The 17096-nt window shown below is 43.6% G+C and overlaps 1 protein-coding gene across 1 annotated transcript; it reads right to left on the bottom strand.

Annotated features, from left to right (window-relative positions):
- Positions 1-580: 580 nt before the first annotated feature.
- On the bottom strand, positions 581-15641 carry GGH (gamma-glutamyl hydrolase). Its single transcript, XM_081873591.1, has 9 exons — positions 15450-15641; positions 12884-12998; positions 12343-12393; positions 10952-11036; positions 10354-10492; positions 6177-6283; positions 5864-5954; positions 5112-5249; positions 581-3730 (listed from the first exon to the last, which is right to left on the bottom strand). Exons 1-9 carry the CDS (start codon positions 15595-15597, stop codon positions 3609-3611), a joined length of 996 nt encoding a protein of 331 aa, XP_081729717.1. The 5' UTR covers positions 15598-15641; the 3' UTR covers positions 581-3608.
- Between the last annotated feature and the right edge of the window lie 1455 nt (positions 15642-17096).

Raw genomic sequence — 17096 nt, 5'->3', positions numbered from 1 at the left:
GACTTCCATGGAGGGGGGGGTGGGAATCTGCCCCTCCAAAAATGCCTGCTGGATAAGTTCACCCCTTGCCAAGGAGTGTGTTTTCCCCAATACTTCTCAATGGAGAAGCTGCTTCTCCCCACCGTTTTCAGGGATACCTTCTATATTCTGCCCCAAGGAACTTGATGGAGGCAGTGCTGTCTCCATTGACATTCATGGGGAAAGAAAGCTAAAGTGAGACTCTGCCTCTGTCTTAAGTCAAAGTGGTCCTTGACTAACGGGCACTCGCATGAAGCACCTTCCTGTCTGAAACAGTCAGAGTCATAACCAGCCTCTACTCCACTCACCCATGTTATAGCTCTGGGAGCAGTGTAGCTCCCCACTAATATAGACCTAGTTAGAGGAGCTGTTGCTACCCAAAGAAAGATACTCTAATATATATTTTTAAAGATAAGTAGCTCTCAGCGAAGTGATAAATGCCATTCTTGAAGGTTTGAGAGGAAGCTGGCAACCCCTGCCCTCCCCATCTTCCAACCCTTTCATAGTGAAAATCGTCCATATGGCAAAGATGCTTGACATGAATTACTACCAGCAAGCACTATTGAGTCTGTGGTATTTTCCTTTATTCAACAGCAGGAAGGGCTTGAAAAGCAAGTAAGAAGGGCACCTGCTTGGATTCAAGTGGATAGTTTAATCTCACTACAGTGGTACCTCGGGTTACATACACTTCAGGTTACAGACTCCGCTAACCCAGAAATAGTACCTCGGGTTAAGAACTTTGCTTTAGGATGAGAACAGAAATTGTGCTCCGGCAGCACGGCAGCAGCAGGAGGCCCCATTAGCTAAAGTGGTGCTTCAGGCTAAGAACAGTTTCAGGTTAAGAACGGACCTCCGAAACGAATTAAGTACTTAACCCAAGGTACCACTGTATTTAACAGGGTTTTTAAAAAAAGACAAATATATCCACATTCATTTTTTATTATTTTACATTAGGTCCAATTTTGAGCCCAGCCTATGTGTATATTATTTAAACATTCAAAAGGCAAACATGTATAGGAAAAGCATGATAAAGCATAATCAAAGAGAGAAATAAATAGTCCTATGACTGGTAAAGTCTCATCTGAAATTCACTTCTGGTTGAACATCCCAAAGCCCAAAGGATGTGCATATGTCTGCCACATTCAGTTATGGAGAAAGCTAAAAAATGTGCCTCATTAAAGCCCAGAGCTTTCCCTTCACACAGGCTATGATGGGAAACACATGCTCATGTGGCCATTTGGATCTAGTGCAGAGGTCCAATGATCTCCAAGAACAAAATGGCTTGCATCAGACTTTTCCACAAAATGGGGCTCAAGACGATGCAGGGAGCAGAAAGTCCATGCGCATTTCAGGCAAGAATCCAGGCTTCCAAACTGGCAAATTGCTTCTGGTATATGAAAATCCTATCTCTGATATTACTGTTCAAAAAACTTCATCTTGGAATGTTTAATCACAATGCTTAATATACACATACAGTCAATTGAAATGTGCAAATTACAGCTAATAGCACCTAAGCTGCCATCCAAGCAAGAGACACCTGTCATTCAGTAAAATCTGCATGCATTCTATGTGAACAAACTCTTAGGTCTCAATGTGACACATCACCATCTTAGATGAGGTATTCCGTGTGTGACTTCAAAACTGCAGGTTTTGCAACAAAAACAATGTTTGTAAATCTTATAGGGCAGGTGCTACCTTTTATCCCATCAAGTATTAATATAACTAATCCCATTGTATTAAAAGCTGTTCTCAGTTAGCTGAAAGTAAGCCTCAGTAGACATATGCAGGATTACATCAATTTAGGCAATTTTACTTAGCACCAGTGCCTAGACTATGCAGAAGTGACATAGATCCCATCACATTCAGGTTGGAGAGGCAGCACAGGACCCAATTTGTAAGGAAGCAGTTGGGTAGAAGTGGCGCACAGAAGGGCAGGCACAATAATACCAACAAGGCCTGGCGTAAAGGGCCTCTACAGCAATGGTGAAGCTATGTCCCAGTGTGCAGAGAAATTGTGAGGTATTTTAAATTTAAACTTTTACTGCTGTTTAATCCCAGAGGAAGGGACGCGGGTGACGCTGTGGGTAAAACCTCAGCGCCTAGGACTTGCTGATCGCATGGTCGGCGGTTCGAATCCCCACAGCGGGGTGCGCTCCCGTCGTTCGGTCCCAGCGCCTGCCAACCTAGCAGTTCGAAAGCACCCCCGGGTGCAAGTAGATAAATAGGGACCGCTTACTAGCGGGAAGGTAAACGGCGTTCCGTGTGCTGCGCTGGCTCGCCAGATGCAGCTTGTCACGCTGGCCACATGACCCGGAAGTGTCTGCGGACAGCGCTGGCTCCCGGCCTATAGAGTGAGATGAGCGCACAACCCTAGAGTCTGTCAAGACTGGCCCGTACGGGCAGGGGTACCTTTACCTTTACCTTTAATCCCAGAGGATGGGGTTCTGGTTTCAATTTGCTCTGAATTGCTGCTGTATTTTTATTGTCCTGTAGTTTTTTTTATTGCTGTTTTAATATATTAAGTTGTTGTTACTTTTCTGTCATACACTGGCTTGGAATGCTACATCAAAGGCTGTATAAAAATCCTTTAAATGAATGTGGCAGGGACCTGTTCAGTGGGAACCCCAAGGCTCAAGTTCTCTGAAGGAAGAGCAAGAAATAAAACATGTGGTTTTTTTAAAAGATAACGTTTTTTTCAGGGAACATTCACATTGTTTCCTCAAGTAGACCTTAAGAAGGGAAACAGGAGAGTAGGAGGTATCTTGATCAGTGGCGTGGGTGAGTGTGTCTGATCCAGACCTGGAAAAGCAGCATGATTTAAAGCACAAAGAGAAAGTAAAGGAAGAAACCGCAGGAGATTAGTCTATGCTGAATTTGGGGAGCCGGGGGAAAAGGAAAGACAAACAGGAATCCTTTATGTACTTTCAAGGGGAATCCTGTTCTTTATCAAAAGGTTGATTACCTGCACATGTTTATATCAAACCAGTAATAATACAGTTTAATATGAACAGAAATAGATTCTCTGATCATAGATGAACATTCATTTGCTTCAAGCCACATGAAGACTGGCTTCTTCAATATTTTCAAATAAATAATGTTTTAAAATTCACACTGGTGCACAAAAAGAGGACTTAACATTTCTCTGTCATGTGGATTAAAAAGTGCTAGCAGTTACAATTACAAGACCTGTCTGCAAACAAGCTTAGAGCATTTACCACGCAGCAATGCCGTACATAAGGTGACGAAAAGCGTCTTGAGTTTCATGGTGTCTGAAAGGTGGGATAGAGTCCTAATAAGTTTCACAAAACTTGTGTAAGGGTTGCAACTGTTGTCCTCACACTGAATTACTAATTTGAGACACATGGACTTCAATGGGGTTTTCAAAGGGGTTCTTGTTGGCTGATTGTGCCACAGCAGAACAAAAAAAAAGTGCAACTCAACAGAGAGGACTGGAAAAATTAATTCAGAAGGAGCTTGTAAGCAGTCTTGTCATCTTGGCTCTTCGTAATTCACTGTGTGTGTTTAATCCCGAAAGATGCCACAGCTACATCATTTCTAAGACCGCCTCTCCCCTATTTCTGGCTGGAAATTTAATCAAAGAAATAAGCTTGATCAAAGGAGGAAAATGGCCCTGTGAAAACGGGTTTAAAATTATAGATCAGTGCGTTGGTCTCCTCACTTTTGTTGGCAAAACGGTGGTTGCTCTTCCGGGCTGCGAAACATTGGAGAAATATGGATTACATCTATGTTATCAATTGTGAAAGAACAAATTTTGTAAAATGCACTTTAGCAATCCTAGACTAAATGTAAGACTTGGGTCACACAGGGAATTAATGGTCTCCTCAGAGGCACTTGCGGGAAGTGCCAGCCACACACAGGGCTCCCTCTCTATTAGAAGACAACAAAAAATCCCCCCTCCCACTTTTAGGCACTAATACTTTTTTTTTTTTTTTAAGAACATTCTGCTACACAAATGCACATAGGATGTATGTTCTGCTGAAATCAACCTTAAAAAATTAGTCTAGAGCAAGATGTTAGGAAGCCACAAGACAATAGTTGAATTTTGCAAAAAATAAATAAATCCCAATATCATTTGTGTCAAGAGGACATACTACTGCCATATGTCCAGGTTTTCCCAGACATTTTTACCAATTTTCAGAAATTCCGCCCTGACGCTCTTTTCAAAGGACGAATCTCGGATATGTCTGGAAATCCTGGATCTATGGCAACCCTATGCTAGTGTAGTCCTCTTGACACCAATGATATTGGGATGGAACAAGCAGTCTGAGTACTGCAGCTTCCAATAACCAGCCATCCAGACCAATTTTTTGGTATTTATTAACTTGAACGGTCACCCTATAACTTATGTTCTGTGGGTAGCTCTCAAAAGTTGGAAAAGTAAAACATAATTCAAAACAATGAAAGCGGCATTAATTTTTTGTTCTTTTTCTGGCCTATATATAGTAAAACACAAATCGTAAATATTAAGAGGCACTGTAAACACTCGTGTTGTATAAAAAGGCCTGGGTAATTAAAAGAAAGAGATGGTAAGGATGGCACCAAGCAAGCTTGACTGGGGATGTTGCAAAACCAGCATGTCAAGAACAAGACAACCCTAGAAGATGCCTGCCTTACTTTACTACTAATCTCAAAAATTCTACAGTTCCTTTGACTAGGTCTCTCTGCTCAATGGTTAAGATCAAAACATTAAGGACTGCATTCAGTGAAGTTCTGTTGGTGCAAGGACACCCATCTGTGCAACAGAACTTACCTGCTCACTCTCTCAACCCTCCCCACTCTGCCTAAGCTGATCTGGGGTTCCCCCGACCAGGTAGAGGGAGGAGAAAGTCCAGCAAGCAAGTGGAGAACAGGACTTCATGGGATACGACTCTAATATTGTCCTCCGCATTGCGTGGCTAAAAGCTGGTACTTTCGTCTAATTTTTCTTTAATCAGAATATGTGGTTGCACTGCCACTAACTATTCCAATTTATATTTTCACAGTTTAGCTGTAAGAAAAAGCTGCCTCTCAACATACAAGCGTTTCTCCTTTCAGGTGAAATTTCACAACTGCCATCTACAAACTTTTAATACCTTCACTGACTAAGAAGTCAGCAATGTAGTATGTGACTTTTACAGCTGCCTGGGAATGTGGAATGCCTGTTGAGTTCTTCCATTCATATGGGTTTTTTTCTGGATGCCACTGGACGCCATACACAGGGTATCTGTGAGCTAGAAAATAACCAATTGGTTTCCATCAACTCATGCACATAAGACAAGAAGTTTCTCTTAAAAGTTTGAATGCAGGATTTATAGTTCTAACCAAGATTATAAAGGAATTTCACACAAAATATTACCATTAACAACAAGCATTTAAATAGAGCTTGGGTTGCGTCCAAAACACTTCATGGACATTATACTTACATGCTTCCCAAGACAGATGGATGCCGACCAACAACCTTACAAACTCCAAGGTAGGTCAGGGCTATTACCTCCATTTTGCAGGTGGGGGCACTGAGACAGAATGGCCAGCCACTCAGTGAGTTTGGTGTGGCAGAGGCAATATTCAGGCCCAGAGGGAGAGAAGAGGGGTGGAAGGGTAGAACTGATGGAGCAATGAAAGGAGGAGTAGGAGGAAAGTCCTCTGTAAGCCGCCAGTTCAGATCTCTGGCAAGAGTAACGTGTCACACACATAGACACACCCCAGCAACCCACTGGGCTAAGAGGGAGGAGAGGCGTAGCCCCACTCACTACCAGCACCGGCCCTGCCCACCATCATGCAGCCCCCCGCCCCCAGGAATGCTGCCCTCAGCAGAAAAGGCTTCTGCACTTCTGATTTACATTACCTTCCATGGTAGATATGAAGTCCACGTTGTTATGAACATTCGTTGTTAAGATCTTATAGAAGTTGCGCAACTTCTCATTATTTGTAAAATTCTGTAAGAGAAAGGTTTTTTATTTATATTACAAAATATTCTTTTAGATGGGGCACTTTTATCCTTCTACTAATCCCTCTCCTATTAACATGTGCATCTGTCCTGCTGTTACTATTTACACCTTATCTCTCACACCTTAGCATGTTGCTTTGTGAGGTCATAGCTGTAGAAGGCAGTTTGGTATATTTTAAATTAATGTTTTACATGCAAACTTTAAAAGTACCTGCACAGAAAGGCTCCAGAAGTGGAAGTTTGATGTCAAGGGTTCAGAAGCCATCACTTGCAACAAATCAGCAGGAAAATCCTGGAATATTCCGCTGTTTTTGGCATCTTATATCAAAAAAAAAAAAAAGGCAAGAAGAGTTAATATTACTACCTGCAGTGTGCCCACTTGTTTAAAGCATGCCTGATCTGCAAGAGCTCAGGTAGCGCTTAGAAAAACTGAACTGATGTCAAATGACACACACACAGATACACACAACAGTCAACAGCAGGTACCACATTGGTATCCTTTGGGGGTACCTTCCAACTCTACAATTCTATGGTTCTATGATACTGGTGTTTATTTTGTCAGTCTGCATTTCTTAGTGCAGAAAGTATTGATGTGATTTGTAGAGATCTTTCCTATTTTCTTAATTCAAGAGGGTCCTGGAAGCTTCTGTGTGAAAGAAACAAGCAGAAGGTTCATGATGTTCCTTCAGAGACGCTGAGTACAGCTGGCTTAAAATGGTTCTGCGCTTCGGGCAGACATCCGCAGCCTAGGGAGCCCTGCGGGAGATAGCAGCCTGCTGCCCAGAGCGCGGGGCGCGCTGAAGCCGCAGCTGGGGGGGGGGGAATAATTTTTTTTCTTTATTCCCCCCCCCCAAAAAAAACTAGGTGCGTCCTATAGGGCGAAAAATATGGTAAGTCTGCTGCAACTGGATTTCTTATGGACAGTGCCAATCCTGAATGTATTGGATTTGTGACCATTATGCTCATTTGCCTTCAGTAGCAGTAAAGCTCTGCTGGATGAAATATTAATTGCCTCTGGTCTATAAATTGGAATCTACTCTGGATCAATAATGAGAAAAATTTCCACGACATTGGAGGCTTAGTTTGGTCAGTATCAAGTAAACGTGCAGAGTTAATGCAAAATTACATTGCTTTTGTTAAATGAGCCACCATAGCCGCTAGCTAGAGGGCGATGAAAATTTGTGTCCTGGACTTTTTATACTTGTCTACCCATCTACTGTCTGGAACCAAAGTGGTACATTGGTTGCCAGATGTGAAATATTTTGACATTATTTTCAACTCTCCCTCCCCACTACATAGAAGCCTTTATCAAAGTGTAAATCATAAAACAAACTTCATGAAAAAAACTCTGTAAGCATTGTGTTGAACCAAAGGTGAATTGTTCCAGAAACTTTGCTAACTCCATCTTGGTAGTCAAGATAACACCACAATTAATTGGCTGTTGTTGCAGCAACAAGTTCATACAGTCAAACCTCGGATCCCCAACACCTCTGTTTTGGAATGTTACAGCTCCCGAATGCCGAAAACCCAGAAGTAAATGCTCCAGTTTTCGAACAATTTCGGAAGCCGAACATCTGATGCAGCTTGAGTTCAGGAAGCTCCTGCAACCAAACGGACGCCGCACCTCGGTTGTCAAACATTTTGGAAGCCGAATGTTCTTACGGAACGGATTACGTTCGACAATGGAGGTTTGACTGTATATGTTTATATTCATTCGCTTTGATATAAGCTAGATGTTATCCTCATCTGTAGGCCTGGGTTGCTGGGCTCTGAGCACAGAAAGGGAGCTGTCTGTAAGGTTTGGGCATTTGCCACCTTTGCCCTCATCTGGGCAGGTGAAGCAGTGGAAGTCATAGGAAAAGGGACGTATGCTGCTTTGTTTATAAATTATGAATGTTTGCTTCGGCACGGACAAGTCATCTCCTTGCTGCAGAGTCCGTCCTGCATCTGCAAAGGTTAGGAGAACTGGCAGGCTGATTTGCTGTAAGTCTACACCTTCTTTAATAAAGAACTAGAACTGATCACTCCAGCATTTTTGGCATCGTCCTTTGGTACACCTGCACCCAACCACTCCCATGAGCCCTCCTTTGTGCCAGTGGTTCAGGGCAAGCATCCCTCGTTGTTTGTTTAATACAAAGCAAATGCTACCCAATCTGCTAAATACTGTATTCAGAGTCATATTCTGGGTCATATTCACTTTAGTGGAATGTATTATGACGCATAGATTCAGGATTAACTCAACAAGATGACAAGCCACCTATTAATTGCTGGAAGAAGAGCCACACCAGTATTTGGCTTAGGACCTTTCAATGACACAGACTCTTATCTAAGAACATCAGCCCAGCTTGTTTTCCTGCATTGGCCAATCAGATGCCTCTGGGAATCCCACAAGCAGGGCATTGAGGGCAACAGCTCTCCCGCTATTGTTCCCCAGGAACAGGAATTCAGAGGCACGCTACCTCCAAACCTGGAGGTGGCACAGCATATAGTCATCAGGGCCAGTAGCCATTTCCTTATTAACACATTAGTGCAATCCAGCATCAGCCACACTGTATCCCATTTGCAATTAATGGAGATGAGTTAACCATGGTGCAGTGCTGCAAGGAAAGAGCTGTGTTTATTTTAGTAGCAGGGGCAGGAAGGGGTATCCTACTTGGCTCCAGGACAGAGGAGAACCACCACTCAGGCTTCAAATAAACACAGGCTGAAAAATGGTGGGGAATGTTCAGCATCTAAATGTACTGTATTTTTCACCCTATAGGACGCACTTTTTCCCCTCCAAAAATGAAGGGGAAATGTGTGTGCGTCCTATGGGGCGAATGCAGGCTTTCGCTGAAGCCTGGAGAGCGAGAGGTGTCGGTGCGCACCGACCCCTCTCGCTCTCCAGGCTTCAGGAAGCTCTCCGCAAGCCGTGGGAGCCCGGCACGAAGTCGCGCAGCTCTCCCAAGGCTTGCGGAGAGCTGCCTGCATCCTGAAGCCTGGGGTGCGCTGAGCTCAGCGCGCCCCAGGCTTCGAGCTTCGCGCAGCTCTTGGCAAGCCGTGGGAGAGCTGCACGACTTCGGGCAGATATCCGCAAGCCTGGGGAGACCGGCACGACTTCCCGCCGGGCACCCTAGGCTTGCGGATAGCAGTCTGTTCTGCTCGGGCTTCCCCCACCCCAGCCCCGTGCCTGGGGGGTGAAATAATTTTTTCCCCTTTATTTCCCCCCAATAAAACTAGGTGCGCCCTATGGGCCGGTGCGCCCTATGGGGCGAAAAATACGGTAGTTGTTTAAGGCAATTAAAAACAGTAAGGCTTTTCAGAAATTCATAATCATTCCTCTAATCACTGACAGCATTACAGGCACTGTCCACAACACTTGCACCCTCATGTTCCCCTTGCACTTTGCAATGCTCAGAACTGTAATAGAAGCACCACTTTTCAGCGGGGGTGGGGGGTGGATTGCAATGTGAAGGTTAGAAAAAAGCAATATTCCTTCCTTAAAATGCAAGAGCTTAAGGGCATTCCTTTTGTGGTCAACATGTAGGAACCATAGGCTTAACCATACCAAAATTGTTCTGGAAAAACCCTCACTGACTGCTGATTTCCTGCTTTGCACAATGATTGCTGACTTCCTGGTTTGAAGGAAGACGATCCGCCCGCTATGTAACATCATAGGTCAGTGCTAACAAAAGTGGTGCTGCCATGTGAAAATTAAATATTTGGACATTTTGCTTATAACCAGATACAGGTCTGATCTGTAGCATTCCAGATAAAGAGTCCTCCCCTCCCAGTTCACTGTAATTTTCAAACAGAGGCTCAAGAAGTAACAGCATTATGAAGCTCTTAATTTCCAGTGCTGCTCTAAACAGCTAGCAAGCATCATCATTAGCTCTAAGGAGACAGAGCCATTACTCTGGCGTTGGGGCCATCAGTGGCTCCATCCCAGCAGTGCAGAACTTGTGGCCTTTCAAGTGTTGTCAAACTCCCATCAGCCCCAGACAGCATGTCTAAGAGCCACATATTATGGGAGCTGCAGTTCAGCAGCATCCAGAAGGCCACAAGTTCTCGACCCTTTTCCTATCCTTTTCTTACAGTCCCCTAAAACTCATTATACAGTACAGCTGAACCAACAGCAACAGTCTGTTCCAGCAGAGTTCATGGAGCCAGACTACAATACCAAAGAAGGGACTCTTTCACCAGACCCTGTATTCTACTATTGATCTCCAGCGCAGCACAGTATCAGGCCTCTCAAACTTATGAGATAGAAGACTAAACATCTCCAGGACCTCAGAGCTCAATGCATTCTCAAAGTCATTATTTCACTTTGACTCGCAGAATTTATTATCACCGCCCAGCCCCCCCCTCCGTCATAAGTCTTCTGTGATCTGAAACTCTTGAGTTTTTACCTGGAGTAAAGTTCAGCGGCAATGCAAAGCCATCCGTATTAGTCCAGGTGAGCAGGTCTTCCCCGCAAGTGAGGACACTAAGCAGCTGGTGTCCCAGGCATGTCCCCCATACAGGAAAATAGTCCCCTCTATCATTAGCCTGGAAACAACAATAAGGGGGAGAAATCAATAGCTACAGATCCTAGACATTTATATTCCTCATTATTTAACTACCTAGGAAGATAGCAGGATAGTTCCTTAGATTTCCTAATGTGCCCCCAGGTCTCAAAGAGGTTGGGGACTCCCCATACATCACCAGGAAAGAAACTGGGGCAGCTCAGTTGGTAGAGCATGAGGCTCTTAATCTCAAGATTGTGGGTTCAAGCCCACGTTGGGCAAAATATTCCTGCATTGCAGGGGGTTGGACTAGATGACCCTAGATGAGTCTATTTACATCTTACAGCCTAGTCCCAAAATCATGCACATAAAGATAAGGCAGAGTTGTATGACTGCCCACATGCCAGCTAGAAAGGTGAGAAAATAAGAGGCACCAACAACTGTCATTCCTCAACATTGCCAACGCCCCAATGCAGAAACACTGGCATTCTCCAATATTTACCTCTAGTGCTTTATTGTAGAATATCTTTGCAACTCTGGCAAATTCAGAAGTCTCAAGGCTAACACCACCTCCAGGATAGAGAATCCTAAGCAAACAAAATGACAACACATTCGTCAGCAGCAATGAACTGCCAATTGGTCACACAAAGGTAACATGGATAAACCTGATTGTAATCACGGAAGGATCTGCAATACAATCTTTAAAGAAAAAGTGACATACTCAAGTACTATAAGGAAGGGTTGTTCAGATAGTCATCATGGAACACGGTGGGAGGAGCAGGAAGATAGTAGTTAGAAATAAAAACCTCAGTTTCCAAGTGGTAAAGGTAAAGGACCCCTGACAGTTAAGTCCAGTCGCGAACGACTCTGGGGTTGCGGCGCTCATCTTGCTTTACTGGCAGAGGGAGTCAACGTTTGTCCACAGACAGTTTTTCCTGGCCAAGTGGCCAGCATGACTAAGCTGCTTCTGGTGAAACCAGAGCAGCACACGGAAACACCGTTTACCTTTCTGCCAGAGCAGTACCTATTTATCTACTTGCACTTTGATGTGCTTTCGAACTGCTAGGTTGGCAGGAGCTGGGACTGAGCAAGGGGAGCTCACCCCACTGTGGGGATTTGAACCGCCAACCTTCTGACCGGCAAGCCCTAGGCTCAGTGGTTTACATCACAGTGATGCGAACTCCATTATTGCATGAGCATTTTTCCATAACCACATTTGTTTTTCAGATGGTTGTTACCTGTCATGAGATCACCGATGATGAAAGGTGGGTTGGAAATTGTGTAAATAAAAAATAAAAATCAAGTGGCTAGCAGCTGTGAATGCCAAATCAGCTCAAATGAATTTGTGTGGAATATGTAGGCAAATATGCACTTTTCATTACAGGAAATATCACCCAGGATTCTGTTTAATACGCCTTTTGACAAGAAACCAATGTTAAATGTATATGCTATGCCTGCCACAATAAAGATTTGTTCTGTTTGTTTTCATTTCAGCTGGTCTCTTATTCTGGTACTGACAGTCCCACATTTCTGCTAGGAAATGCTAGGAACTGCATACTCAGGTTATAGAATACACAGAATTATCACCAAGCAGAGCACAAAAAAGCCGCCATTACAGACACTATTATCTGTACACTATTAGTGTGACATCTTTTTCATTATCTATTAACTTCTGTAACACTTTGCATATGGCAATGTACTTTACAAAGCTTATCATCTTCCCAACAGCCTTTCAAGGTAAACTGCTGAGCAACAGACACCCAATGAGATTCAAGGCCTGATAGAAATTGGAACCTGAGTCTCTGATGTTGTCTCAGTTGCCTTCCTTCCACTTCGCTGCTCTTCACTTTTACTACCAGTAGCAACAAAACAGATGTTCATTAGGACGCTTACCCATTGATAGAATTGAAAATCTTATCATATTCTTCATCTGAACGATTCAGTCTGGAGGAATTAAAAGGAAATGAAAAGTTGTATTAGAAATGTATAGCTTCCCTGCATCAGTTTAGAATAGTTTTTAGTACAGTAACTAAAAGGTTAACGCCAATTTCCTGTACTACAATTTAAATTCATGTTAAGTCAGTCCCTAGTGCAGACTTCCTGGAAAGTGTCATTAATGAGTCACATCTATGTCCTCTAAGCACCTCAAGACAGCTTACACATTTTCCCTAATCTTCACAACAACTTTGCAAAGTAGGTTAAGGTGACAGGTTGTGACTGGTCACCAGGTGAACGTCATGGCTAAGTAGAATTTTGAACCTGGATCTTTCCAGTCCTAGTCTAACTCTTGAACCGCTACAATGCAATTGCTTCACAAATACACCCATACTGAAGAGTGCTAATCTGCTTCTACCCTAAAGACTGGCAAATATTGTCCTGAGAAAATTTCTACTTTGCACTGCAGCATGTGAGCACATTATTCACACAAGCTTACCTGATTGGCACTACCCGGGCTCCAGCAGATTCAATAAACTTCACATATGAAGCCCCAATGTAAGAACTTCCATATTTTTGGAAGCTTTTAAAGTCAGTTTCCTGTGCTAATATTCCTAGAAAGATCCAGAGGAAAAAAGTTAGGCATCAGCGAGGTCACAGGAAAAACTGAGATGCCACTGATAAACTAGCAGTAGGTGGGGTATGATGATTAATTTAATATTATTTATATTTGAATGCAAGAAAGAACATGGTGTCCAATATTACATCACAATGACAATCCAGCAGCAGCAGCGGGGCAATCACTTGTTCAGATGGTGTTAAACACAACTATATTTAAGATTGGTTTGCATGTTACTCATTTTATACTCAGAAAGCATTTATGTGAAAGCAAAGTGAAAGCAGGAATAGATTCCTTTTGTAAACTCCTTTGGGGGGGTTGTTTTTGTTTTTTACAAGCAAACAGTATAGAAATGATATGATATAAATAAATTACATACATGAAAAATGCATGTATGTCTCACTACGTGTTTGAGGAAGTACACCCTGAAAATCTGTGATAATCAGACATGACTGTCTACAAATGGATTTCATGCTACACTTAAATACTTTCTATATGAAATATGGAATAGCCTGTAAGTCAAAGGTCTGCTATATTATCATGAAAGCAAATTGTTCACACCATATTTTAAAGTACCTGCATTATCCTTTTTAAACTGACTTGTTGAAATACAATAAACTTTTGACCCCTTGAGTGCTTCACAATTTGACGCACGCAGCTGAATGCTTAGATCCAGACAACAGACTAGTTCCAGCAAGCACCCTATCACACTCTCTATATCAGAAATATGTTTTTTTTAAAAGGAATTTAGAACCAGCTTTCCAAAAGTTCACAACCCAGGCACAGCAGAACATGATACCAGTAAGTTATGCAATGCTGTCAACAAGATCCATTGCACCACAATTGGGAGGGGGGGGGAGGTTGAGGCATTCCAGGTTGCCAGCTCATCAACTTGGTGTTGAACAAGCACTTCTTCCTTCTGGAATCGAACAACAAAATGAGGAGGAGGAGGAGGAGGAGGAGGTGGTGGTGGTGGTGTGTGTGTGTTTAACAGAAACCTTAGAACGAGGAACTTTATAAATTTATGGGTAGTCACACTCTCTCCAAAAATCACTGTTACTAACATAGTTTCCACCAGGGAGTATAGAAGAGGGATGGGCAGACTTTAAGTTTGTTAGATCTACTTTGCTTTTTGCTAGAATCCCTATATATACCACAGAGCAGATCTGTCAGGCACAGAAGACTCTGAATGAGTGTTCAGGGTGCCTCCAGTAACATTTTAAGCCCAGGAATTTGTTCTAAGTACCAGAACTGAACTGAGTTCACAGTCCTTTTGCGCAGTCCTTTTCCACCCGATTAGCTTCCTACTTTTCAGCAAAAGTCAATCTGTTGCTCTTGTAAAACAACTGAGGAGTCAGAATCCTTACCAATCTACTTACTGCAAATCTTCTGGATATCTGCTACATACCCTCTGCCAACAATCCATCACAAATCAAAATAAATAAAAGTCGCTAAAAGGTGGATTTTCAACACACAGACTTTGCTTAGTCCAAAACATATGGAGGACAGCCAATTGATAAAGGCCTCATTAAAGATAGTGAGCCTCTTTCATAAATGGCATTCTTAGTGTTGTTTCAAGATTTCTACAGAGGTACATTTCCCCCAGTAACAGGTGATGTCTGGGTGAATGTGTTGTCTTTCGCTACTTGCACAGATAGGCTAAAATCATTATTACATCAATCGAAATATTTTGAAGACTAGGACCATAACCCTGTGCAATTTCTCTAAGAGCTGCTGCTAATGAATTCACTGGGGTGGCTTACTTCCAAGTAAACATACCTATAGGAACAGGCTGTCAACCACGGGTACACATGAATTCTTGTACCCCCTGAAATGAAGACGCTGGAAATGGCAGGAAAAATCAAAAAAGTATTCTAGAAGCTACAGTTGCCCCAGACACCTGAAAGATGCCATGTTTGCTTGCTTGTTTTAATCTACCAGCAGCACCGTCTCGCCAGTGACAGGCGAATACTGATTGATCTCGAACCAACTGTGACAAGGCGGCACCTTGCGGATCTTCCTACTCAAACCTAGGTCATTTGCTTGGAAAGTAGCACTGCATTTAAGAGCCGGGATTCGTGGAAGACTTCATCCGAAACAACTGGGGTGATAAGAATCAAATGCGAAAGGTCCGCCTGGTCTCAAAAATAATCCCCTCGGGTGATCCCAGTGCAAGCATAACATTATTTTTTAAAAGCAGAAGTTGGATGCTCATCTGTCATTCATGCTTTAGTTGGTCCCTTCCAACTCTACAATTCTATGATTTAAAGGTGCCCGACCCACCGAGCTAAAGGAGGGAGGGGAGACTTTTTGCATTTCTTTTATTCCCCCCCCCCCTCTCTCTCCTCTTGCCCTCGTCCACGTTCCCTGGCAACAGGACTCTTTCTCTGGCTCTTTGGAAAATCCCGGGGATCCCCCCTTACAAGCGCAGAGCGCGGCGACTCACCGATGATGGGTCTCTCGTTGATGGTGGCTTTCTCGTTCGCGCCCTGCAGCGAGAAGGGCAGCGCGGCGCCGCAGAAGAGGCCCAGGAGGCAGCAGGCGCCCAGCGCGCGCCCGAGTCCCGCCCAGCTCGCCATGTCCGCCCGCAGCATTCGGCGACCCGAGCAGGCTCCGCGCGCGACGCCCGTCTTATGGTGCGCGCCTCTGCCGAACGCTCAGCCCCGGCGCCGAGCAGCTTAGCAACGCCGTCTAATCAGGGCGCATCTCGGCTGGGCGGCCGCGGCATTCTGGGAAATGTAGTCCTCGGGCAGCTGCGCTTCTTCGCCGCTGCGCCTTTTCTTCCTAGTTCCTTCTTTGCCGGCAACGCAAAAAGAGGCGGAGGAGGAAGAGCTGCTGGAAATGCCTGCGTGGGCATCGGTGCGCGCGGGAGATTTAGGCCGGGTGGGGTTGTTGGAGTCAAGATTTTATTTTGTTTATGTCCATCTTGCTGTTCGTGATATTAAACTACTCTCGTTATAACTTGTGTGGGGATTGCTAAATTTCGTTGTGGGCGCTTTGATACGGTTTCTTATGAGTGCATTTGGGTAATTATGTAAATATTGCCATGTCGTAAGCCGCCTCGAGCATGGTTTTTAACTATGGAAAGGCAGCATGCAAATGACGATGATATCTAGGGAGGTTTCTAGGCAGCCAGTAAGAAAATCAGGTAGGAATAAAGGGCAGTTCTGCCCAACAAACTTCCTTGACATTTATTTGGCCTAGTACTACAGCCTAGCAAACTGGCCATTGTGTCATAAATGGTGTAGCACACCTATAACGAATGATGAATTTTAATAATCACCATTTGGGTGTGTCAATGTTTATTCATATTTAGAAATAGTTCCTTGAGGACATAGTAGCGCTGCTGTTTGCGGTGGAAGCAGTGTGTTCGATTTGTGTTTGTACTGTATAATGTACAGAGAGAAGCAATAAATGGACTATTCCCCCAACAGAAGGACATAAGAAGTAATATCCACCTAGACCTGTATTGGAACTGATGCTTCTTCACTTGTTCATAAATGATATGGGATCAAGGGAAGTGGTGTGGGAACCAAGTTTGCTTTACTCAGCACTGTAAAAATGGGGACTGTAAAGAGCTCCAAAAGGGTAACTCCAAACTGAGTGAATGAGCAATAAAATGCCAAGTGAAGCTCAGTGTAAGTGTAAAATGACACAATGGGGCAAAAAGTCACATGTATGCTTATGGGGTCTGAGCTGATGGAGACTGAGCAGGAAAAAGACCTTGGGGTTGTGTTGCATAGCTGATCAAAACTTTTAAGTCACTTTATGGTCGGTGTGAAAAATGCACATTCCATGTTAGGCGTCATTAGGTAAGAAATTTAAAATAAGGCTGGCAATATTATATTACCTTTATACAAATCCATGGGGTGAACACACTTGGGAGTACTGTGCAGAATTCCAGTTGTTGCATCTCAAAAAAATACACTGTAGAGTCAGAAAGTTCAGAAAATGGCAACCAAAACTAGCAGGGGTTCATAATGCTAGAAACCAGGGTCATCCGGTGAAACCGAATCAGGAAGGAAGTCATCCTTCACACAGTGTATTCTTCATTACAAGGCATGTTGCCGCCTATGAACTTAAATGATTTTAA

The sequence above is a fragment of the Podarcis erhardii genome, assembly GCF_964252035.2.
Source record: "Podarcis erhardii genome assembly, chromosome: 8".
NCBI lineage: Eukaryota > Metazoa > Chordata > Lepidosauria > Squamata > Lacertidae > Podarcis > Podarcis erhardii.
Note: the sequence above shows the minus strand (reverse complement) of the source record. Positions and strands in the feature narration are given on the sequence as shown.